Source organism: Hyperolius riggenbachi, chromosome 4 (genome assembly GCF_040937935.1).
Source record: "Hyperolius riggenbachi isolate aHypRig1 chromosome 4, aHypRig1.pri, whole genome shotgun sequence".
NCBI classification, from domain to species: Eukaryota; Metazoa; Chordata; class Amphibia; order Anura; family Hyperoliidae; genus Hyperolius; species Hyperolius riggenbachi.
The window spans coordinates 465,551,601-465,578,438 of NC_090649.1; the positions used below are offsets into that span (position 1 = coordinate 465,551,601).

The following is a 26,838-nucleotide window of genomic DNA, read 5'->3' on the forward strand; positions in this document are numbered from 1 at the left end:
GAAAAAAAAGGAACACAGCATAGTTATTTGTGTGCTAGGCACTGTACATACAAATGTCTATCTCATTATGCCACATGTCAGTTGTGGTATCCTTTAAGTACACCTGAAGTGAGAGTGATATGGAGGCTGCCATTTTTATTTTCCTTTAAGCAATACCGGTTACCTGGCAGCCCTGCTGATCCTCGGCCTCTAATACTTTTAGCTACAGACCCTGAACAAGGATGTATAAGATCAGGTGTTTCTGACATTGTCAGATCAGATACTTGTTTCTGGTGTTATTTAGACACTGCTGCAGCCAGATAGCTCAGCAGGGCTGCCAGGCAACTGGTATTCTTCAAAAGGCAATAAATATGGCAGCCTTCATATTTTTCTCTCTTCAGTTGTCTTTTGAAGGACACCTGAAGAGAGAGGTATATGGAGGCTGCCATATTTATTTACTTTTAAGCAATACCAGCTGCCTGGCTGTCCTGCTGATCTTTCATGCATCAGTAGTGTCTGAATCACACACCGGAAATAAGCATGTGGCTAATCCAGTCAGAAACATCTGATCTGCTGCATGCTTGTTCAGGGTCTATGGCTTAAAGAGACTCTGTAACAAAAGTTTCAGCCTTATTTCTTCTATCCTATAAGTTCCTATACCTGTTCTAATGTGGTGTGTCTTACTGCCACCTTTCCTAGTTGCACAGTTGCTGTATTATCTCTGTTATATAATCTTCCCTCTTCTGTCGTCTTTGTGGGGCTCAGGCACTCAGGCTGGAATGTGCTGCTCTGCTTGTGATAGGATAGAAGCTATACACACCCTCTTCATGCCCCCTGCAGCTTTGTGTGAGTCACAGAGTGAGCTCCTCTGAGCCTATCACAAGCTGGTAACAGCCATATCTTTTGTTTGTAAACACTGCCTAAAACTGGCAATTACAAGCCAGGATTGCAGCAGGGAGTGGCAGAAACAGCACAGAGGTGCCCAGGAGAATATAATGAGTAGAATAGTATGCTTTTTATTGTAAGAATTTTAGAGTACAGATTCTCTTTAATGTATTAGAGGCAGAGGAGCAGTAGGACAGCCAGGCAATGTGCATTGTTAAAAAGGAAGTAAAGGTCAGTCTCAATATCCCTATCAGTCCAGGTGTCCTTTAACCACTTTACTTCCATGCGTTATTTCAATACAGAGCGCGGATGTCTCTTATGGACTGCAGCGTAATAATTAAAAATGACACGCCGATAACGGCCAGAATATCTAACCACACTCCAAAGGATTGAAAGCTACAATTAAAATAAAATGCAGGAAGGTGGATTTGGGACAGAGGATCGGGGGTTTATCTCCTGCAGACGGGTCAGTCACTGTGAAATGTGGACAACTCCCACACCATCCCCGTATGTCTCGTCTCACTTACTGTTTTGTCTTCTTTTGCGTCAGCGTCTGCCGGTACCTTTTCTACGATTCGTCTCCTGTGCCGGGAAGAGAATAAAAGGCACAATCATTCTACTAATTAACACAACAGAAATTGCTGAAAGGGATATGATCAGCAGAACTGTCTGGAGTAGATTGAAAATGTATTAAGTATTTATACAGCGCCAACATCTCCCGCCGCGCTGTACAAAGTGTATTGTCTAATCACTTAACTGTCCCTCAGAGGGGCTCACAGTCTAATCCAGACTTTCTCAAGCAGGAACCCCAAAGTTCCTTGAGTACTCTGCAGGGGTTCCTCGGCATTTTCCCCCATTGTGGGGAAGTATAATAGAGCACATTATAATAGGGGGTACTGTAATAAGAAGCACTAAATTGGGGGTCAGAATAATAATGAGGCCATTAATAAGAAGCATTAGGATAAGGGGACAACAGTATAATGAGTGGCAGTGTAATAGGGGGTAGTGAAATAAACAGCCACACAGACTTTTGAAGTCCACGACTCTTGCAAAATAAATGCAGGGGTTCCTTGAGATCCCCAAAAATTAAAAGTAAATTCAATATTGGTGATCGGTGCAATGGCATTAGACTGTTTTCTGATCCTCAGCAGATCCTTCCCCAAAAAACGGCATGACCTGTCACACGACAAAGTCCCAGGATAACGACTTAACAGGCTGAATCTGGCCACGGAAGCTTTGCAGGATTCCGAGGCTTATTCCTAGGACTCACCTCCTGGCTAGTAGTGCGCTCATTTCTTCCATCAGTCCACCGCCGCCCATCGGTAGAGGACCATTCCCACGAGCAGCTTCTGCCTTAGAGGCACCCGAACTGCCCACAACAGAACCCAGACTCGGATTGGGAGCCTCCTCAGTCTACAATAACAAGGCAGCATTAAAAACATCGTCCTATTAGAAATCACGGTAACAAAGTACAGATTTCACAAACATGGGCAATGACTACCATTAACATAGATTAACAGAAAAGGAAAAACCTTATCAGAATTAGAGATAGTCAATGAAATGAGATCTACCAATTGCCCTCGCCCCATCCCCGATCGACCTAAAATTTTTATCCTGTCCGACTAATAATTTTGAAAAATTTTGGGACAAAATCGATAAAAAAAAAAAATCGATGTCACATTTTGGGGAAATAATGCTCAGCAGGTGAATCAAATCTGCAGGGAATCGAATGGGCACCTTTGCATTGTCTTCAATGTGGAATCGAGAGGCAAAACAATCGTGCGTGAGATCGGACATGTTGGAAATTATCTATCGACCCATCTAAATGGCTCAGAATCGAGCCGTGTAGTCCCAGCATAGTATATCTTATCTTCTTTTCTTTGTCAAGCTTTGTCAACCCAAAGAGGAAGGAGCTGCCTCTGCTGTGATAGGGACAAATTATGCACACCCCCTGCAGGCTCACTCCTGTGTGTTTATTTCTCATTCACAGACAGATTCCTGCTCTCAGTCTCAGCTGTGTCTGTGAGACTGTGGGAGGAGGGAGCTGCCCGTCACATTCTGACAATTTGTTACCCAGACACAAGTGCAGAGCCCAGACTCCTGGCTCAGAAGAAACAGCTGTTTATAAAGGAGTCTGTGGATTCTTGTCATGCTTCAGTGGCACAGAGCCACAGAGGCAGAAGGTAAAACTTTATCTTAACTTGCACATAACATCTGAAGGCTGCATTCACTGTGTAATAATAAAAACTTGTCATGCAAACATAAGGCAGTATACATCCTGTTTCTTTTCAGTATACTTCCTGTTTCGGAGGCCATCTTTACTGTTTATCAAACAGTTTATAAAATTGCCAATATTTATAAAATAACCAATATTGCGGCGGAGAGCTGCGAAAATGTCAGAGGGGGCTAGGAGATGTCCCAGAACAGGCTGATATGTTTATTTATATAACATTTCTTCAATACAGATTCTCTTTAAGCTGTCCATACACACACAGATTTTCCCATTTGATTCCCTGCAGATTCGATCACTTTGATCAAATCGGATGGGAATTGATTGTCCCACACTCATGTTCATATATGTATGCAATCAATGTCATACACATGATCAATTGTATTCGCAGATCGGTTTACTGAATTATTTTGTATATATCTGTTTCATTATGCATGCTGCTCTCAAAAAAAGAACGTACTGTATATAGTAAGTATTGTAAATTGCGGTTTTTAGGCAACATTACTGAGGAAGCGACTTAGAACCTTCAAACGCGTTGCCTGTGCTAAATATTTATTTGTCTAACTCTATACAAAGATCTCGTCATTGAGATAAGCCTCCTCATTTCTTTTGATTTTATCTAGCTTTTAATCCAATTTTATTCACACTGAGGAGCCTCTTTACCCAAATTGTGCTTTAAATGTTAGTTTCTAAGGAACTTGACCAAAAATCGATGGAAAGTATCAATTGGACAGGACAGAAAATATTTGTCAATTGGGGAGGGGGGGCACAGAAGCAGCAGCAGACGATCAATAGGCCATACTTAGTACTAAATGCATTTTAGATGTCCATGGCACAGAAATCTGGGGACACAAAAACACCTATAGACGTCCACTGTATGCAGAAGTAGATTTGTACTAAAATGCCTGTAGACGTCCGTGGCACATGGATGTTAGTCCACAGAACACCTATGGATGTCTGCGCAGTCTAAACGTTCAAGTAATCATACAGTAAAATGTATGCATTTGTTGATGCAAAATCTCCCCAATTTTGTAAACATTCTGTATAAAGGTGACAGACTTACCCGAGACACTTTTCTAAGCCTGGCTCCGGCCAGAGCGGCGGCGAGGCCTGACAGCGGACGGTTGTCTTCTGAGACTATGGAAGTTGCCGAGAATGGAAGAGGCGGTGCTGGAGGGGGTGGTGGGGCTGGAGGGGGAGGAGCTGCCAGCGGTACAGGGGGCGCTGGCCCAAGTGGAGGAGGGGGACCGGGAGGGGGAGGTGGGACGGGAGCTGAAAAAGGAAGAGGCGGGGCTGGGGGAGGAGGAGGGGGCAGGACCATTTGAGACACATTTGAAATGATCGGCAGTGGGGGTGGAGCTGGCGGTCCTGGATCAACACCTACACGAGGGAGAAGAAGCAAGAGAAAGCACTGTGAGCGGATTAATACAACTAAGGCACTCATTATTTCGATAACACACAAGTAAAATAAACATTACGTGCATTGCCATGAAAACATTTAAGTTAGTAGGTTTTTAGCACAAACAAGCAAGAGAGCCATACAGTAGTAGATATAAAAATGCAATAATATAAATATATAGTCTTGTGGTAAATAAACAGGACAGGGAACGCGACTTGCACTGGGTAAGCTCGCCACAAGATGGCGCAAGTACGTGGAGTGAGGCACTGAATGCACTGCTAACCCAAGGGGGTTTCTCAGTGCAAGTAACAAAGGCAAAGCCGCCAAGTCTGTGCAGGCAATCCGATCACTTTGCTCCAAGCACCTGAACTGAGGCAGATGGGATTGGCCAATAGTGTGGCTATTTGTTTCCATAGGTGGTCATCATAGCGCTAGGACACTCCATGATCATCTAACTGCATTGCCCCCAGCAGTGGTGTAACTACTTTTCATGGCTCCCCTCCTCGTCTCCCCATAGTGACCCTCACAGCCTTGGGGCCCATCTTACAAGTGTGGCCATCAGGATCTTCACACCCATAACAAGTGTAGCCACCAAAAACACCTGATCTGAAGTATAGTGTATCGGAGGAGGGGGAGGTTAGTAGATGTGGCCCCCTACAGCTCTGGGCCCCCCTCAAGGTGCCCATTAATGGTACAATATTTCCCTCAGATCAGGGCTGTGGAGTCGATACAAAAATCATCCAGCTCCAACCCCTCCGTTTATGAAACTAGTGATGGCCAAGTAGATGCAAATAACTTTGAGTTGATGCAAATTTACGCAAAATTGTACGCTAATTTATGCAACTTGAAAATGAACCAATCAAATCCTGTTAAGGTAAAATTTGATTGGTTCATTTTCAAGCTGTATAAATGTGCATACAAATTTGCATCAACCCAAAGTTATTTGCATCTGCTTGAACATCACTATATGAAACTACCGACTCAAGGTACCCAAAAATTGCCCCAATCTGACTCCACAGCCCTGCCTTAGATGCAATTGTTTGTTCAGATTTTTACGATCGTACTGTACAGAAAACCACGCATTACATGGAAAACAATCGTCGTGAAATGATTCTATGGTTGATTGGAATAAAGAATTTTGTCGATCAGAATGTTGGATTTCACGATTGTATGTGAAGAGAGAAAGTGCCCTAATCAACCTGTTTACTCAGAAAGCAATTATCAATTGTTCCCATACTTACTACAAATCTGACAATGTTCACATCTGAGGAAAATATTGTACCGATAAAGTGGACCTGAATTTTTGCACAGGACAGAAGGAAAACCGAGAAATCCACCCTGTATGTATTTAGAGAGTTTAGCCTGTCTAATTCCCCCTCATCTGTGACTAATCACAAGTGTAATATGTCTCGGCTGGCTGCCTCAGCAGAGCAGCTAATTTGTAAACCCAGGATGTTAACCTTATGTCTGTTTCCATGAAAGCAGGAAGTAGCCACACAGCAGATTTATTGCAGGATTTGTATCAGCTGTAACAAATACGTGTTTGAAAATCTAAGGATATGGATCTAAGGATATGCTCTTTGCTCATCTGAAGTGAGAAACCCCCATGGGTTAATAGTGAAAGGTTTTCATGGATCAGTCAGATCTATATGAATGACTTCCACAGTCTGCCAGTTGCAGCAGTAACAGCGGTTTCTGCTACAGGTAGGAGTCCGATCACTCGGCAGGAAACAGCTGACTGGCCGGGTTGTATTTTTAGCCGGCCGCTAATTTGCTTTCTGGTAAATTTTATTGCAGGGCAGGAAAAAGCAAACTGTTAATCTTTGTATCCGTCCGCCATTTCTGCTTTTAGAAGCTTTTCAAGTTCTGAGTGCTCAGTGAGAAATACTTCTCCAGTGAGGTCATCTGAGGAGGACTAGGATGACCGTGCAAAGCGCTGCTGCGGGTGTTACCAAAATTGTCAGAGAAACACCACTGTGGACTGCCAAACACGCCAAGGCATCACAGCCTCAGATTAGAGATATTGGGACCAAAGCTCAGTACACCCGTTGTGATAAACCTGTACTTCTTATCACAGTATCTATAGCGCCAATGGTCTTCACTCTACTGTTATACCAGTTTGTTCATGGTGCAGAGAATCCAGGCGGCAGTGCACAGTTGTCCCAAAACACCCTTACCCATATACCAGTCACCTGGACCAGCCCACTGTCTGTGCTCCCCCCATCCTCCACAGCACCCCACTGACCGTGCTCCCCCTGCTTCAGAGCATCCCCTTATTTGTGCTCCCCGCAACTCCACAGCACCCCACTGTCCAAGCCCGCCCCCTCCTCCAAGCACCCCACTGTCCAAGCCCGCCCCCTCCTCCAAGCACCCCACTGTCCATGCCCGCCCCCTCCTAAAAGCACCCCACTGTCCAAGCCCGACCCCTCCTCCAAGCACCCCACTGTCCAAGCCGCCCCCTCCTCCAAGCACCCCACTGTCCAAGCCCGACCCCTCCTCCAAGCACCCCACTGTCCAAGCCTGACCCCTCCTCCAAGCACCCCACTGTCCAAGCCCGACCCCTCCTCCAAGCACCCCACTGTCCATGCCCGCCCCCTCCAAGCACCCCACTGTCCAAGCCCGACCCCTCCTTCACAGCACTACTGGGATGCTGAGAAGTGTAGTAGGCATTTACTACTTTGAGTATCACGTGGTTGCACCTGATTGACCCACCCACCCACCACCACCTACATCCACAGGGTAAAGGCAGAGAGTTGCAGTGGAGTTGCCAATCCCATGGAAAAGGACCCCTAGAGATTGCTGATGAGATGTGAAAAATTCCAGTTTCCATGTAGATTTAATGCAAATTATAGAGCTTGGAATTGAGCCAAGCAAATGCACCTTCAGGTAACGGATAGGCTCAGTTCCAATCTGCATCATATTAACCACTTCTACCATCAACGCCTTTTTCTGCTATTTAGATCAACCTCATTACATTTTGCATTGTGTAATTTTGGGCTAAGATGGACTTAATGATTGCTCTTCATTTCTGACTCCGAAATGGAAACGTCCATTCTTTGTACCACAACACTTAAAGGGTTACTTAAAGGACTACTGTAGGGGGGTAGGGGAAAAAAAAGAGTTGAACTTACCCGGGGCTTCTAATGGTCCCCCACAGACATCCTGTGGCCGCGCAGCCACTCACCCATGATCTGGCCCCGCCTCCGGTTCACTTCCGAAATTTGCGACTTTAAAGTCGAAAAACCACTGCACCTGCGCGGCCACGCCCTCGCACCCGCTCACGTCACCAGGAGTGTATTACGCAGGCCTAGTACGCTCTGCGCCTGTGCAGTACGCTCATAGTGACGTCAGCGAAAATTCCGTAAGTGAACCGGAGGCGGGGACAGGAGCATCGGTGAGTGGCTGCGCAGGCACAGGAGGTCTGCGGGGGACCATTAGAAGCCCCAGGTAAGTTCAACTCTTTTTTTTTTCCCCGACCTCCCTACAGTACTCCTTTAAGACTGAAAAAAAAAATCAGTTTAACTTACCTGAGGCTTCTTGCAGCCCCCTGCAGTCATGCTGTGCCTGCACCGTCCTTCCGCGACCACCTGAAATCTGTCCGTTGTGGCCAATCGGAAGCTACAGCGCATGCGCAGCCACACGCACCCAGATTGCACCCCTGTGACCAGGAGCGTCCTGCGCAGTAGTGATTTTCCCGTACTGCATATGCAGTGCGTCGCCAAGCACAGAGGTGAGACGAGGAGGCATGTGGCCGGTTGGCTTTCAGGCGGTAGTCTCTGCTGGCTGGAGGGCCTCTAAAGGACGGCACGGGCACAGGATGACTGCGGGGGCTGCTAGAAACCCTAGGTAAGTTACACTGATATTTTTCTCTTTAAAATGAGGCTCCAGATTTCACCATATTTCAATTTTAAAATGAAAACTGTGCCAAGAGGGAGACAAAACAAAACAAACAAAAATAGGCACCCAACTAGCAGGACTGCCACCAATCAAAAATAAGAATCCAACAGAAATCAATGAGAAGGCCCAGAGTCAGTAACAGGACTTCTTATGCAGAGGCCACAACCACACCAACCCTTTTCTTAAAGAGGCCCTGTAGTGACATATAGTAGAATGCAGTAAATTATTCAGGATCCCCACTTTTATGATAATTGTCCTGGTTTCAACATCAGAAACCCTTCCTGTATCTATATATTGGTATGTAACCCCGGCCTCCCAGTGATGCTTAGCCTAGGCTGTTTAGCTACGCAGAATTCTCCTCCCAGAGCATTCTGGGAGGCCAGGTATTATTTTTACTGGCTTTGGAGCCTTCAGTAAAGAAACATTCCACATAGATCACCTGACAGGACTACCTGTGAAATGTCAGAATGTAGATCGGGTGAGGAAAGTTTTCAATTGGCAAACACTGACTAATCTATAAATGAATATTGTGTAAAAAAAATATGCAATTTTCTTAATTATTTTCACTACAGTGCCTCTTTAACACAAGCTTTAGGATAGCATGTCCAGGTTAGTCAGTTAATGGCAGTGACAGAAAGCCTTACCCGGATGGGCCGCGGGGTCAGTCGAGGAGGAGGTGGTCAGTTCTGGCTGAGAAGCACAGGCGTCTCCCAGCACAGAGAGTAAAGAGTTCTCGACAGAGGCGGGGGAAGCTGCAGAGGTAGAAGGGAGAACACTTGGCTGGCATGCTGAGACAACAGAAGCGTTTGGAGTACAAGTGACAGCTTGAGATGAAGACAGTGAGAATGAAGGAAAAGATGGCAGAGGCGGTGGCGGGGGAGGAGGCGGGGCAGGCGGACAGGAAGTCTCAAAGGAAGGTGCGTCGGAGTGACCGTTGGTTGCGGAGGACAGCAGAGCCAGCTGGGCTGCGGACACTATGTGTACAGGCCTGGGGCCGGTGGCCTTGCCAGGCGGGCTGCTAATCATGACCGGCGGAGAGGGTGGGAGCGGTGCAAAGTTAGAGGCGGACCAGGAGATGGGCTTGGCGGGAGGAGGGGGTGGGGGTGGCGGAGGCGGTGCTTGGCTCATGGGAGGAGAAGGCGGCCGGGAGATCTTATTGATGGGCCGCGGGACTGTGGCGTAATGCGGGAGGACGGGATGGAAGGCGGAGCCTAGCGAGGTGGCGAACCGCGAGGCGGAGTGCCGCAGGGGAGGGGTGGGCGGCGTGGAGCTGATGGACTGGGAGGTGACAATGACATAGTCAGCGATGGAGTCAGAACATATAGACACCGGGACAGACATGGCTTTAGCGTAAGAGATGGGGGAGGTGGAGTGAGACTGAGAACTGGAGTAATCCAGATGGGAGGCGCTATATGAATTGTCGTAAGATGAGTCTGCGGTGAGGGGGGTGGAGTTTATGCACAAAAGCAGCAACAGGACAAGACAAATAAAGAAAAGAAGAAAAAAGAGAAAAAAAAGGAGCTAGATGAAGCAACCAAACCAGCATTCAAAGGAAAAGATTAAATGAGAAACTACGGTTAGTATAAGATTAGGTAAAGAAAAAGTTATTGCATTGAAAGAGTTCACCACCAGCCCAACAATTCATCAACACAGATGGAGCCCTGGTGTGAAATCGTCAGATGAAAGCTGCTCTGTAGAACAATTCCCTCCATTTTTTTAAAGAAAAAAAACTGTAAAACTTAATCTTCATGTAAATCATTTGTGATGTGTTCTTGTATTAATCATCTTGTCTCTTTGTATTGGTGTACAAATGTGTGATGATCTCAAATGATGCCAGACGCTCAAAAGAAAGACTTGTGCCCCGCCCAATCGTGTCACTTCCTCTCGAGTGTCAAAACAGGAAGCTGATGCTGTAGCTAGTTTACCTCATGAATGAATGTTGGGGGGCATGGCTAGTGTACTGGGTTAGAGCAGTGATCTGCAAACTTGGCTCTTCAGCTGTTAAGGAACTACAAGTCCCACAATGCTTTTTTCTTTATGAATCATGGCTGTGACTACATTTGCCTTTATCAATCATGACTGTGGCTGCCAGTCTCCTGCAATGCATTGTGGGACTTGTAGTCCCTTAACAGCTGGAGAGCCAAGTTTGCAGATCACTGGGTTAGAGACACCACCTTTGACTCAGCAGACCAGGATTCAAATATCCTGGCTGCAGCCAGTTACCTATTCAGTTGGCAAGATTATGCAAAGCTCCAGGGTGACCTACTGAGCGCCCCTAGTGGCTAAAGCTATCAAGTGCTTTGAGTTAGAAAGGAGAAAAGCACTATACAAAGGTTAGCATTATTATTGTGGTTTAACAAAGCTGACGAGCCCCATTCACCAGAGTAAAAGGCGTATGTAAGATTTACAACTTATAAAAGGAACCCGAGGTGTGAGACCTACGGAAGCGGACATATTTATTTACTTTTAAACAATACCAGTTGCCTGGCAGTCCTGCTGATCTTTATAGTTGGTAGGGTCTAAATCACACACCTGAAACAAGCATGCAGATAATCCAGTCAGACTTCAGTCAGAACATTTTACCTGCATGCTTGTTCATGGTCTTTGGCTGAAAGTATCAGAGGCTACTATGCAGAGGATCAGCAGGACAGCCAGGCAATGTGCATTATTTAACCAATTAGCAGCTTCAAAGGAATTATCAGTTTTCAACCTCAGCCTGCAGAAGTCATTGTGCTGTAAATTCTTGGAATGCTTTGATGTCGCTCTGCTAGCAGAGGATATAGAAACTGAAAGCAGAAGTCCTCTGTTATTGTCTCACACTGCCCCCTAGTGACAAGTGGCCATAAATACACATTATAACTGTACTAATTAGTAGCAAGGAAATGTAAGAAATAAATAAAAGATATGCTAAAATAAATTGGCCTGGAGCACTTGCATGCCTCTAAATTGGATGCTAAAGGGTTAAAAGGAAATAAACATGTCAGCCCCCCTTATTCCTCTCACTTCGGGTTCCCTTTAAGCTGGCCATATGCATCAATTTTTCCCAACTGTGTTACTTTGACCAAATTTGCCAGACCGTCTACTGCACTAACTTGTGATTACATTTCAGTCCTTTTTGGACAGCTTATTGATTGAAAGCGTAGTCTGACATGGCAGAAAATCTCTCGGCGAGGGGGGCGGGGCAAGAGCAGCAGGGCATTAATGACTATATAGCATAGCGCTGCATTAAAGCCAGTGTTTACCATTTTAAAAATAAAAAAGTCGGATACTCACCTAAGGAGAGGGAAGGCTCGGTCCTAATGAGCCTTCCCTCTCCTCTCCCGGTGCCCTCGGTGCTGCGCTGGCTCCCCCGTTCGCGTCCGCCGCTGCAGGGACTTTGGAGGTCTTCGGGAGCACTCGGGCTTCTGAAGACGGGCCGCTCCATACTACGCACGCGCGAGTGCGTCATAGAGGGCGCTCGCGCATGCGTAGTATGGAGCGGCCCGTCTTCGGGAGCCCGAGTGCTCCCGAAGGCTTCCGAAAGCTCCCTTCGGCATGCGGAAGTGGCAGTATTTGACCGAACTGGTCGAATAATGCCACGGGGGATCCTGCGCGGGACCGGGAGAGGGAAGGCTCATTAGGACCGAGCCTTCCTTCTCCTTAGGTGAGTATCCGACTTTTTTATTTTTAAAATGGTAAACACTCACTTTAAGCAGTAGAATTCTTGTGCGTCTATTGATGCACAATAGATTTTTTTAAAATCTTTTGATATTTGCCTTGTGGTGCACTAGCAAGCGCCCGGCCAGTTGACAGCAGCATCCACAAGGCAAACCTAAGCATTTGCCTAAGGCAGTGACGGCTAACCATGGCACTTCAGCTGTGACAAAACTACAAATCCCATCATGCCTCTGCCTCCCCGAGTTATGCTTAGAGCTGTCAGAGTATTGCAATGCCTCAAGGGACTTGTAGTTCTACCACAGCTGGAGTGCCAAGGTTAGCCATCACTGGCCTAAGGCCTGGTAAATGCTAGCCCCCACTAAGTCTTACTAAAAAAAAAAGCCAGGTGACCATCAGCAGTGGGCAAAAACTGCTATCTTGCCTAGGGCTCAATTTCATCAGTTTCAAGGAGCAGCTGACAGTTAGTGAATTCACCACCTTCAGCTGCTCCTGGAAAAGAGGGCTACATCAGCTGAACTGCTTTAGGAAGAATGGTGACCGTATTTACTGACAGCACCAACATAACCGCTTCATAAGGGGGCCAATTGGGGGTCTGTAGTGTGTGTACAGCAGCCCCCGAGGTGTTGGCGAGCGATTCAGGCTGGTATATAGTCTCAGCTGAACGCAGGCCGACCCTATGGTTCTTCTATTCACCCCGTCTGCTCTATCAAGCCTCCTCTCCCCTACATACCAATAAACCTACAGGCTAGTGACACCTCTGTACAGATCTTGGCCCTGTACCATCGTCTGAGGGGTTGAGTGCGGATCCCTGCAGCCGACCATACTCGTGCATACGGTAAAAATCTATTAACCCTTCGCACTCTCGCATGCAAATGTTCAAACAAATGCATTCACAGATTCACTCATCCAGGCACAACTGTTATCCCTACAGCTAAGTTAAAAGCCGGGGTTTTAGTTCACAGAAGAGTGCATTCTTATGCTTAGTCACCTATACTGCGCAGAAATACCCAGGTAAACACAGGTGTCCTAACTCTGGCCCTGTAACATGCATAGTGCAGACATGCAAACACATGAATTGCATCAAACCTATCAATGGATTAGGAGCACACATCCTGACGTCCTCTCCTGGGACAGACAGTGCATCTTACCAATCGCACAAGGGAGCTAACGTTATGTGTCCATGTGCACCATGCACATACACCAGCATAAGCTGTGTGCATGCTGACAAACATACAGGGGAAGAAGGGAGTACACTGAATTAGACCCTAGCCACAGGGGTCAGTAACAAAAAATATATAAAAAAAAAATAATGTAGGGATAACAGTTGTGTCTGGATGAGTGAATCTGTGAATGCATTTGTTTGAACATTTGCATGCGAGAGTGCGAAGGGTTAATAGATTTTTGCTGTTTTCTAGCCACACCCCCTTCAGCACCTCCCTTTCCTTAATAACTTATTTAATGTCCTAACTAGAGGAGATGTGCCTGGATATATGTATTTTTTTTTTGTTACTGACCCCTGTGGCTAGGGTCTAATTCAGTGCACTCCCTCCTTCCCCTGTATGTGTTTGTCAGCATGCACACAGCTTATGCTGGTGTATGTGCATGGTGCACATGGACACATAACGTTAGCTCCCTTGTGCGATTGGTAAGATGCACTGTCTGTCCCAGGAGAGGACGTCAGGATGTGTACTCCTAATCCATTGATAGGTTTGATGCAATTAATGTGTTTGCATGTCTGCACTATGCATGTTACAGGGCCAGAGATAGGACACCTATGTTTACCTGGGTACTTCTGCGCAGTATAGGTGACTAAGCATAAGAATGCATTCTTCTGTGAACTAAAACCCCAGCTTTTAACTTAGCTGTAGGGATAACAGTTGTGCCTGGATGAGTGAATCTGTGAATGCATTTGTTTGAACATTTGCATGCGAGCGTGCAAAGGGTTAATAGATTTTTGCTGTTTTCTAGCCACACCCCCTTCAGCACCTCCCTTTCCTTAATAACTTATTTAATGTCCTAACTAGAGGCGACGTGCATACGGTATGTACGCATCATATGACTCCAGCTACTGCATACGTATTAATGCGCCGCCGATGAGCTTGGCACTCAAAAGCCGCTCAAATCCCCGAGGGCATTAAAGGGACCCTGATGGGACCTAAAAATTGGACTTACCTAGGACTTCCTCCAGCCCACCGTAGCCTGTGAGGCCCCCTCTGGCATCCTCTTGGCAACTTCCTCGGCCTCGCTAGCTGAGGTCCTGCGCAGTTCAGTCTTTAGAGAACCGTGCATGCGCAGGACTCTTACGACGACCAGCATAATCACGTACAACTTCACCCCAAGTCGTCGCATTACCGAAGCCGCCAGCGGGACCGCGGAAGGGGCCAGGTGGATGCCGGGGGACCTCACAGGCTACGGTGGGCTGGAGGAAGCCCCAATTAAGTCGTTTTCTTTTCTTTTGCACCACTCCGGGTCCCTTTAAAGGGATACTGTAGGGGGGGGGGGGGGGGGGGTCGGGGGAAAATGAGTTGAACTTACCCGAGGCTTCTAACGGTCCCCCGCAGACAACCTGTGCCCGCGCAGCCACTCACCGATGCTCCGGCCCCGCCTCCAGTTCACTTCTGGAATTTCAGACTTTGAAGTCTGAAAACCACTGCGCCTGCGTTGCCATGTCTTCGATCACACTGATGTCACCAGGAGCGTACTGTGCAGACACAGACCATACTGGGCCTGCGCAGTACGCTCCTGGTGACATCAGCGGGATCGAGGACATGGCAACGCAGGCACAGTGGCTTTCAGACTTTAAAATCTGAAATTCCAGAAGTGAACCGGAGGCGGGGCCGGGGCATTGGTGAGTGGCTGCGCCAACACAGGATGTCTGCGGGGGACCATTAGAAGCCCCGGGTGAGTTCAACTCATTTTCCCCCGACCCCCCTACAGTGTCCCTTTAAATACTATTCCCCCTCCAAGTCGTAGAGGGAGGAGTAATTTTGAGTCCGGCGACCGCCAAATCCCTGAATTACCCTTGCAGGGGGCGCGTACTATAGCACTAGCGCTATAGCGGCGCTTAGCGACAAAACCACTGCTGATATCCCCTGTATGTATGTATGTATGTATGTATGAATGAGTTGTGTGTGGCTGATGTCTGGAATGAAGCAGTTGGATGCACAGGGTACTCTCTGTATGCCTGCTGTACATGTCTAGGTGTGAGTGTATGTTTTGAGCAGGTGCACTGAAGCCCTTACCAGCATTGGACACCCTCCTTTCGTGGTCCCACTGCAGCTGCTGCTCCTCCAGCTGTTCCTGCAGCTCCCTCTCTTGCCGCTCTTGCTCCAGCCTCTCTTGCTCCTGCAGCTCTCTCTCCCGCTGCTCCTGTCGCTCTCTCTCCTGCCTCTCCAGCTCTCGCTCTCGTTCCAGCTGCTCCTGCTCCAGACGCTCACGTTCTAGTCTCTCCCGCTCCAGGCGTTCCCGCTCGAGCCGCTCGCGCTCCAGCCTCTCTCTCTCCAGCCTCTCGCGCTCCAGACGCTCTCGTTCCATGCGTTCACGTTCCTGACGTTCACGTTCCAGCTCCTTCTGCCTCTGCTGCTCCTGCAGTTGCCTGAAATAAAAAAGAGGAGGAGAAATGTTACGGGGGATAAAAGTTTCCATGGTTACCAGGTAAATGCTCCGCTCAGCGTACATTAATATTTTAACAGACAACTAATCACTCAGCTTTGTCACAGCCAACAGAAGGGGACGAGAGTTTCAGACGCCGTGGCAACGCCGCTTCGTTAGCAAGATGAGGGGGTTAAAAAATATTTCCCGGTGAAAGAATGATAGAATGGAACAACAGATGATCCGCTGAAAATGATTCTACATTGCGATGCAGCGTCTCAGCGATCTCACATCACAGCTTAACCAACTCTGCAACATCGATTTGAGTTTCCTGAAAATTTATGAAATGAGCCTCAAATTGATTTCTGTGAAGCTGGTAGTGTTATGGTGTCTTATACAAGTCCATAGCTGTATGCACCCTACAGAAAATGCTATTTAAAGAGTCTGCCATATTGCCGTCATGCCTTAAAGATCCTCCCCATTGCCTGCAACCCCCCCCCCCCCCCCTTAAAGAAGAATCTGTCACTCCCCCGCCCTCACGCCTTGCAATACTAAAAAAAAAAACTGTACATCTCTGCATTTCGCTGCAAACCTGCTCAGTGAAATATCTCTGTATATTTTACAGTTTGTTTCCTGCACAGAAGGAGGGGCTGAGCTGCTGGTTACCAACTGTCTCAACTGGGATGCAGTATGGGGGTGTGGCTGAGTAAGGCCGGAGGGCGGAGTAAAGTTAAAATCCAACCGGCGTGCGGTGTGTTAAGGTAGCCATAGACCTGACGATTATGGGCAGATTCGACAAAGAGACAAATGTATCTTTAATCGAATCTGATTAGAGATAAGTTGTCTCTTGGTTGAAGCTGCCCACATACTAAAGCCCGATTCCAGCATGAAATCTTCAGGGAATCGGCTGATCCAATAGCGTCTGTACCGCCACTGCCCCCAAATGTATAAATGTGCCCCCTGTGTATGTGTATTTATGCATTGCCTGTCCGGTAGCAGCCTCCATGCGATGATAGTCCATCTTGCTGGGCAGCTGCATACACGCTAGCTGACACCGGACAGGTAATGTATAAATACACAGACTGGGGGGGCAGATTTATACATTGCGGTGGCAGCGGCAGGGGTTTCGTCGTTCGTTGTGAACACGGCAGCCGTGCCATCGCACACCCGAGCAACCAACTTCGGCCCGACATCTTGCGGCATGAGCGATTGACAATGAGACCAATTTCCATCATGAAATCACTTGGCAGCACTGATTTTCATCCAATTCCATTATAGGGGGTGACCTATTCAAAGCAGGGATTGAGGGGTTACTAGGACAGACATATCTAATAATATCCCTGTGTCATCCTGTCCCGGTGTCTGTGTGTTGTGCGCTATTGCGCATGTGCAGGACAGACAGCCGTTGGGACAGGAGGACGGGGCCAGGGAGCTGGCTGGAGGGGTGCACGCACATGTGCAGGACGGACAGCCGTTGGGACAGGAGGACGGGGCCAGGGAGCTGGCCGGAGGGGTGCACGCACATGTGCAGGACGGACAGCCGTTGGGACAGGAGGACGGGGCCAGGGAGCTGGCCGGAGGGGTGCACGCACATGTGCAGGACGGACAGCCGTTGGGACAGGAGGACGTGGCCAGGGAGCTGGCCGGAGGAGTGCACGCGCATGTGCAGGACGGACAGCCGTTGGGACAGGAGGACGGGGCCAGGGAGCTGGCCGGAGGGGCGCACGCGCACTGACTGGCGGCGTGAAAAGACCTAGAGCCCGTTTTTAAACGGGCTTAGGTCAACTAGTTGCTTAATAGTAAGCTAATTCTCTCCCACGTCAAACAGCATCTGACACATATAAAAATACTACAGAGGGAACCAGATAGCATAAAGAGATGCCAAAGATCGCTCTTGCTTTCCGAGACGGGAACGTTTCTCTGAGGTTTGGTCACTCTGGAGGCTACAGCTACATACAAAGGAATATTGCTTCATCTGATTAATTGCGATCTCGAATGCTGTCCACACATGTAGCAATTTCCGGAGAATCTTATCAATGTCAAATAATAAAGCCATCTATCAAAGTTATCAATCCATTTGAAAATCAGAGTGTCTGCTGACAACTGTCGCGATACGGCGGCATCCTGGTAAAACGTCTGGTCTCAGATATTGAGGGCCCGGTACCACTTGTGCGGTGCGAAATAGTAGCGGGAACGAATTTGCATGCGGATGCAAATGTTACCGCAAATTTGCATATGTTTGTATGTATGCAAACTTAACCATGTCAGTGCCTGTGTGCTTTTACATTGGTTTTATGCGAAATCTTATGCAAATTTGCGGTAAACTTCGCATACCGAAACCGCATGCGAATTTCCTTATAAATACATTGCATGCGAATTGCCTAGCGGTGTGCGGCGAGCGAAATCTGATAGCTCTGCCGTGCAGATTTTTCCTGCACACAAAACCGCAAAGAAATCCTGACAAGTGGAAACAGCCTTATCCACTTGTATTGGCTATGCGAATTCGCATGCGGGAAATGCATGCGAATTCGCGATAGTGGAAATGGGCCCTGATTGTTTATGTAATCTAATGGCCATCTTATAGCTTATCGTGGGCTTTAGTCAGTTTCAGTCTTTTGTAGTTTATGTGTATGTGGCTGAAACACACTATTGGGGTGCATACACATTCAATTTTGACTGGCCAATTTTACCAGTTCCATGTAGTATGAGAGCTTACCCCACACAATCTGTTCATAATATTCAGTATCTGTTGGCCCTCATATTACATAGAGGTGGTAAAATTGGTCAGTGATTGGCCAATCACAACTGAATGTGTGTACCAGGCTTTCGATTTTCTTAGGAGTGCTGTCACACTATATAGCTATAGTAGTAGCTTGGTACACACCATAAATTATAATTGGCCAATCACTGACCAATTTTACCATCTCCATGCAGTATGAGGGTTTACCCTACACAATTTGTTTATAGTATTCAATAGCTGGTTAACCCTCATACTACATGGAAGTGGTAACATTGGTCAGTCATTGGCCAATTATAATTGAAAGTGTGCTTTTGTATGCAGAGGAGTTCACCGTCATTTCAATTACTACAAGGTACCCATATCCTGTACTGAAAAGAGGCCCAACAATTACCCCTCCACCACCGTGTTTCACAGTTGGTATGAGAATGTTTGTACTAAGCATTATGACCAAACATCTCCACTTTGGTCTCATCTGTCCAAAAGACATTGTTTCAAACACTGTGGTTTGTTCAGATGCAACATTCCAAACCTACGCTGTTACGGCCAATAAAATTCGAGTAATAAAAAACATATGGGTACTTTCTGGCGATTATGGTATACACAAAAATGTTCATAAAGTGCCTCACCAGATTGTTATATGTATAACAACCATTAGGTAGCAATTCTATGCCCACGACAGCATTGTCAAAGCTCTGGGAGCGGACCCCACTTGGGGGATTAAAAGGACAACGGAAGTGAGAACAATATGGGGGCTGCCACATTTATTTCCTTTTAAACAATAACGGTTGCCTGGCAGACCTGCTGATCTATTTGGCTGCATTAGTGTCTGAATCACACCAGAAACAAGCATGCAGCTAATCTGGTCAGATCTGACAATGTCAGAAACAGTGGGTGCTCATCCGGATTCCGGATATCCGAGGACTCGGATATCCGAACATTTTTACACTATCCGGATCAGATTCTGGATTTCTTTCGAAATCCGGATAGCTATCTGCAGATATTTGGCCGCATAACCCAGATATCCGCAGATATTGCTTATCCGAACTACTGTAACTAAGGAGATGACGTCCTGGAGCCAATCAGAGGGCTCCCAGCAGAAGCCCTAGCAACCAATCACAGAGGGGAACCCTGGCCAGCCCCACCTGACCTCATTGAGCCAATCAGAAGGCTCGCAGCCTAAGCCCTGGCACCCAATCACAGAAAGGAACACTGGCCAGCCCCCTGTATAATAAGGAGGGCTGCCATGATGATACATATCGTCTTAACTTGCTGAATGCTCACTGAGAGACATGCTCCAGTGCTGGTGGCCTAGCAAGGGCTATACACAGTTATAAACCTAAAGCTGTTCAGTGATTAACCCCTTCACTACTTTCACTACACTATTGTTAAATCGTTAATTAGCTTGATTGATGTCATTGTATGACAGTCAGAGTGTGCTGCAGGCAGCTGCTATGTGTCTGTGTGTGTCCTGTGCACAGACCAGACCAGCTGCTGCCTGCTGGCCAGCTATTAGCCTTGGTTATAGGTTAGGGATTAGGGGATAGGATTACTGTGTCATTGTGTAGTTAGTACTGTAGTACTGCAGTCAGTGTACTAGTAGTTGTTAGAGTAGTAGTACTACTGTGTTAGCTTTCTACAGAACTGCTGTGCTGTGAGCAGTGCCAGTGTCACAGTTAGTGTACACTAGTGTCTTCTTCTCTGCTGTCTGACTGTCACTCGGCACGTGTCACTTGCCACGTGCCACTTGGCAAGTGCAAGTGACACATGCCAAGTGAGCTCCTGGCACACGTCACACCTGCTGCTGCTGCATTGCCCTGCTCCTGCTGCCTGTACAGCTCCCACCGCCAGGCCAGGGTGCCACAGGCCACTGATACCACCTATATTAACCCAAAACACAATTGCTGCGTAATTTTTTGGAGGTGCTCTTAGCTGAAAACTGTCATGTCCCAGTTGTGCGGTTGACTTTGGACACAATGTGGGCTGTACGACCGCTGTCTGGAAATAGGCCTAATGTTAATTGACAGCCATTTTGGGGGGGGGGGGGGGGGGGAGAGAGAGGAGGGGGAATTTTAAGTCCCCACATCATCAATTAGTGTTATCCTTTAAAAAATAATGATGCTACATGCCTTATTTACCCTTAAAAAGATTTTTAAAGCAATTTAAAGGGCACTTACGGTTTTTCTATCCGGATATCCGAATCCGCCCGGATAATGCGTTCGGATATCGGCATGAATGCGGATATCTGAACGTTCGGATATCCGATCCGGATATCTGGGTATCCGATCCGGCTCAGTTCGGATTTTAAAAAGTGATATCCGAGCACCCCTGATGACCACAACTCGCTAATGTTTAGTCCAGGCACAGGACTCGGAAGCATTGGACCAATCAGAGAATGCCGTCAACTCGAAAGTATTTGGCTAAAAAAGACAAGTTGGAAATTGGAGTCATGACACGGATTTCGGCAGAATCAGCATTGGTGGAAATCTGAATTGGAAATTGTAATTCCTGACTATCACTACCCAACAGCAGGTACAAAAGTATGAAGCTGCTAATTTGGGGCGTTTCTGGGCACCTGGTAATTTGCAATGCCCAAATAACCCAGTGTGAACCCAAGTGACCACACGGTAAGTGAGTAAAACACTATAGTCATGTCCGATTTGTGTTATAAAAAAAACATAAACAAGAGGAAATGGACTACAGACAAAAGTTCAAAAAGTAGGCACGCATTTCCTTTTATGGTTCTTATAGACAAGCCCTCTTCCGCCTGCTGTAGAGCACCTTACGGCTGACCGGCGCCATCTCACTACAGGCATCCGACCACTCCGGTGCTATCTCACTACAGGCATCCGGCCACTCCGGTGTTATCTCACTACAGGCATCCAACCACTCTGGTGCTATCTCACTACAGGCATCCGACCACGTCGGTGCTATCTCACTACAGGCATCCGACCACTCCGGTGCTATCTCACTACAGGCATCCGACCACTCCGGTGCTATCTCACTACAGGCATCCGGCCACTCCGGTGTTATCTCACTACAGGCATCCAACCACTCTGGTGCTATCTCACTACAGGCATCCGACCACGTCGGTGCTATCTCACTACAGGCATCCGACCACTCGGTGCTATCTCACTACAGGCATCCGACCACTCCGGCGCTATCTCACTACAGGCATCAGACTACTCCGGTGCTATCTCACTACAGGCATCCGACTACTCCGGTGCTATCTCACTAGTCGAAAGCCTTTGGCTGCTAAGGGCATTCCTAATCTGAGCTCCCTGTCCTGAAACAATCTCTTCCATTAGAATTCCGCGAAGAGCCCCAATCATCACAGTGTACTCACAGCAAGAGACGGTCCACTTTTGGTCCATTTCCCGGTTGAAGCACGATGTAGCAACCATGAGGCTTCATTCTCACAATGTTCCCAGTTAAATCCAGCCTTGTGATGGTCACTATCCCTTTATAAGCAGTGTGTAGGCTTCCCAGTGACTCCCCGACTATTAATAGCTCGTGTGAGATCTACGGACACCAAGAGCTGCTCTACATCTGAGTCACCCTTCCGTCATCCTCGCTATGTGCCCCTCTCTGCTCGGCCAGCCACAGAGCAATAACCAGGCTTACCCAGAGAGCTCCGATTGGCCAATGATGGCATTAAGTCATGCAGATGAGGTCACCAATGTAATAAAACCACGTTGGCCCTATGGTTCCAATTGTAAACACATTCCATTCATTGCATGGTGTCAGATGGTGAACAGCGTTAATTGAGAGAGATCAGGGGGGTGGTTGCTTAATCAAAACACTGAAAAGAATCAACCACCCTGGAGGCTATAATCAATACACTGAGGTCTGGTTCACACTTGGGCACTTTTCAGCTTTTTGCTGATAGCTGGCGATCAGCAAAGTGCGGTTACTAATGTATCCCTATGGGATCATTCTCACTGAAACGCTTGCGATTTGCATAAATTGCAAACATACTGCATGCAGCGCTTTGGGGGCCATTACAATGGGATTCTTGTTCTAATGAACGCGAATCACAATGCAGAATGGGCGGGGGGGGGGGGGGGGGGGCAGATCGGGGTTGAGTTGCTGTGTTTTATAGTCCAAATTCAGGGAGTTCCTGACTTGTGAACGCCTGCCAATACAAACCTCCAACCCGCCGCAATGTCAGGGACTCCCTGTACCGTGCCCATGCAGAGGAGGACACAGGAGGACACGGGGACAAACGGAAGACACAAAGGAGAATAGAGGGGGACACAAGGAGGACACAAGGGGGGCAGAGGCAGACACAAGAGGTACAAAGGGGGCATAATCCACAAGATGCCCCTTCACCATGGCTGCACCAGGTTTAGTATATATTTTATTCTCCTGTTTTTTGTCCTCTAAATCTAGGTGCGTCTTTTGGTCCGGAGCATCTTATAGTCCAAAGAATACGGTATACAGCAGAATCTCATATTAAAGGGACACTGAAGCGAAAATAAACTTATGACATAATTAATTTTATGTATAGTACGGATAATTAGTAGAACATTAGTTTTATTTTCCGTTATATAGTTTTTTTTTATAACATTGCATCAGTCTCTAATATTTGCATTTTACAAAATACACTCTGTATTTAAAACTATAGAACAGAGCAGAGCTAAGGACCCTTTGAAATTCCTTGCAGTAAAAGTTTATCTGAAGTTGTCTTTCACTGTTTCTTCTATGGATGAGTGCTTCAGAAAGTAGCACTGCTCTCTGACTAAATTAGTCGGAGAGCTCAGAGACGCTCCTATGCACAGATAAGTAAAGTTTTTTTTAACTCATCCTGTACTGGAAACAATAGAAGACTCATGTCTTTGCTGCTAATGTTCTATTTCTTAGCTGTACTACACATACAAATCATTAGCTCATGAGTTTATTTTCAATTCAGATTCCCTTTAAACTGTGATATAGTAAACCTCTGGCTATAGTAAACACAGTCCTCAGGTCCCAGCAAATGTGCCTGTATCATACAATGTATGACCTATTCTGATACAGAAAACTTCTGATATAGTAAACTACTTCTCCTTGTCTCGTGGAGTTTACTATAAAGGGATTGTACTGTACAGTTATCAGCCAATGCTGCCAGCAAAGGTTGGAATTATGTCTTAGGATAGCCATGTTTTTATATAATCTAGATGAATCCTGATTTTACGTGAACACAATGGAATGAAGGACAACTATTTTATATCTCTAAAGCCTAATCTACACGATATAATTCTTTGTGCGATTCAATTACATTTCTATTTACGATCCGATTAAATCCAGCGTGTCTGATCGTGATTCGATCCAATTCGATTTGCCATTGTTTTGCAATGGCAAATCAAATCGAATCCCGATCGGCCATGTAGGATTTAATCGGATCGTAAATAGAATCGTAATCGAAACGCACAAAGAATTGTATCGTGTAGATTAGGCTTTACACTCCTGAGAAGCTGCACACCGCTTTAGCTAGAGACAGCTCAGTAACGCTTCTCCAGTTGTGAAACTCACCATTGTTGTATTCATTGATTTACCTTGTGAACAAACTCTTTTGTGCAATCCATGTAAATAGAATTGTCTGAGCAATTCCAAGCGATTACTTGTTTTTCCAGATTTTCTGCTGCTGTAACATTGGTGTATTGCCAACCTAAAACCATATACAGACCTCATCACATTTCTTGGAAATAAGATACTGGTTTGGTAACAAAAAAAAAAAATCACACTCTGTGGCTCTGTGCTGTAACTCCATTGCTTAAAGGACTTCCGAGGCCAAAAAGAAGAAAATGACACTATAACTTTTTAATATCAGAATCCACGGAGGACGTCCAGCGCGTCCTCCGCACCGTACCGCCGTCATTGCAGCCCTTTTCGTTCCCCCAGGGCCTGGCCCGACCCCACCGAACGGGTCGCATGGATTCCACCTGTAAGATGGCAGCCGCCTTGAGCCGCGGCTGCGCAGTACGCTTTGCCGCGAGTGCGACTGCGCAGCCTTTAGCCCGCCTCCCGTACCCAGTACGCGGCGGGAGGCGGGCTAAAGGCTGCGCAGTCGCACTCGCGGTAAAGCGTACTGCGCAGCCGCGGCTCAAGGCGGCTGCCATCTTACAGGTGGAATCCATGCGACCCGTTCGGTGGGGTCGGGCCAGGCCCTGGGGGAACGAAAAGGGCTGCAATGACGGCGGTACGGTGCGGAGGACGCGCTGGACGTCCTCCGTGGATTCTGATATTAAAAAGGTATAGTGTCATTTTCTTCTTTTTGGCCTCGGAAGTCCTTTAAAGGAGTTACCAGGTAAAAAAAACAAAAACCTTTTTCTTGGAAATGGTAGATACTGTTTTGGTAACAAAAATTCCCACTATGTGTCTCTATGATGTAACACATGTTTGACAGCCACACAGAGTTACTAGGTAAAAAAAAAAACAACCTTATAGGACAACTGAAGCAAGAGCGATATGGAAGCTGCCATATTTATTTCCTTTTAAGCAATACTAGTTGCCTGGCAGCCCTGCTGATCCTCTGCCTCTAATACTTTTACCCACGGCCCCTGAACAAGCATGCAGCAGATCAGGCATTTCTGACATGATTGACAGATCTGGCAAGATTAGCTGCATTCATGTTTCAGGTATTATTCAGACACTTTTGCAGCCAAATAGATTAGCAGGGCTGCCAGGCAACTGGTATGGTTTAAAAGGAAATAAATATGGCAGCCTCCATATTCTTCTCACTTCAGTTGTCTTTTAAGTTAATGCACACACTGGCCTCCAGAATGCAGTGTCCTCCGTTCTTTAGAAATTCAGCCCGGACCCTTTGGGTCATGAACTTTGACAAGGAAGCAGTATTTGCTGTGGATGCGCAGTTCTGTCCTTTCGCTTCACGTTCAGCTTTATCCTCCAGGACACTGTGGCTGCAATCCCAGGCGGCATGCGCACTCACAGTACCGGGAGTGTAGCCACATCGTCCTGGAGGATGGAACTGGGCATGCGCATGACACGAAAGGAGAGGACGCAGTCCTCACGGCAGCATTTCGGAGGCTGGTGTGTGCACATTCATTTTACAATTTGGAACAACTGTTTCACTGTTTAATTCATTTTCCCCAGCACAGGTTGCCAAAATAGCACCCAGTATCAGGTAGTCCCCATGCAGAGATCTGCAAGCAGGAAGAATCCTGGGGTAAGTATCCATCACCTGTCCTCATTGCACCAACTACTGCCGATTCCCTCTGTGCAGAACCGCAGTCAGCCTCACACTGCCGAATGGACCAGGTCTTGGCTTGATGACATCATCAAGCTGGCCCCGGTCCATTCGGCAGTATGGCTGTGGTAGGGCGCAGAGTGAAAAGCGATTACAGGTGAGGGATACTTACCCCAGCATGCTTCCTGCTTGTCAACTGCTGTATGGTGGGTGAAGGGGAGGGACTGGATCCCTGGGAGGAGTTCACTAGTGAGGGTAGTTGGGAGAAGGGGCAGGGAGGTAATTAGCACAGCACAGGCCTTTGCTCATTAAAGAGAGACTCTGAAGTGAATGAACTAACATGTGATTACTATAAAGCACCTTATATAGTGCTAAAACCCCGCTATCCCGCGTCAAAAAGAGGGGTTTTCACCCCCCCTGCAAAATCCATGACTTTCTTGGTCGTGGATTTTGCTGCTTATGGAGGCAGGACTATGAGCCGCAGCTCTGCCTCCATGTGCGTCAATCGCCGCACGGATCTCCGCCTCTCCCCGCCCCTCTCTGTGAAGAAAATTGAGAGGGCCAGGGGAGAGGCGGTGATCAGCCAGCGTCACGTGATTACATACACCTCCTCCTTCCGGGTTGAAGGAGGACGTGTATAGTCACGTGATGCCGGATTGGAACACAGCGTGGGAGGCGCCGAGGGACGAGCGAAGAAGACGCCTGATGGGTAAGATTACCCACCCACCCCCCCCCCCCCCCCCCCCCCCCCGGCTGTAATTAGGAGGATGAAATTCGAATAATCCTATTCGAATTTGAGAGCATCCCTGATTGCCACAGCTAAGAGGAACTTCAAGAAATGTTTCACATGCAGGCTTCCTGATGTGAAATACACATCTGAAAACAGGTACCCAAGAGGTTAAAAACACAGCCTAAGGTATCCAGAGGTAGCTTTGTTTGTTCCGACACAGCCCCGAGCTCTTATCGCTCTCTTAGCACCACTTAACCTTCCTGGCGGTAAGCCCGAGCTGAGCTCGGGCTATGCCGCGCAGGAAGATATATCAGCCCCTGGTGGGGCGATTTGCGCACTTTAAACTGCTGTACGCGCAGCTAGCACTTTGCTAGCCGCGTGTACAGCCCGATCGCCGCCGCTCTGCGGCGATCGCCCGCACGCAGCGGCGCAGGAGGGCCCCCGCCAGAGCCCTGCGCTGCCCGGACCAATGAGTTCCGGGCAGCGCTATGGGCTGGATCGGAGACGTCTGACGTCAGGACGTCGGCTGACGTCATTCCGATCG

General features: G+C 47.4%; 1 protein-coding gene across 4 annotated transcripts in view; it reads right to left on the reverse strand.

Annotated features, from left to right (window-relative positions):
- Positions 1–26,838, reverse strand: part of ENAH (ENAH actin regulator) — a 166,064-nt gene that overhangs the window by 8,178 nt on the left and 131,048 nt on the right. For 2 of the 4 annotated variants that reach the window (XM_068232860.1, XM_068232859.1), the window contains exons 5-9: positions 15,290–15,642; positions 9,035–9,823; positions 4,158–4,474; positions 2,135–2,277; positions 1,392–1,446 (exon numbers count right to left, since the gene is read on the reverse strand). In XM_068232860.1, the coding sequence (XP_068088961.1) occupies positions 1,392–1,446; positions 2,135–2,277; positions 4,158–4,474; positions 9,035–9,823; positions 15,290–15,642 (1,657 nt within the window). The remainder of the gene's footprint in view (positions 1–1,391; positions 1,447–2,134; positions 2,278–4,157; positions 4,475–9,034; positions 9,824–15,289; positions 15,643–26,838) is intronic. The other 2 variants (XM_068232861.1, XM_068232862.1) reach the window with 2 other exon arrangements.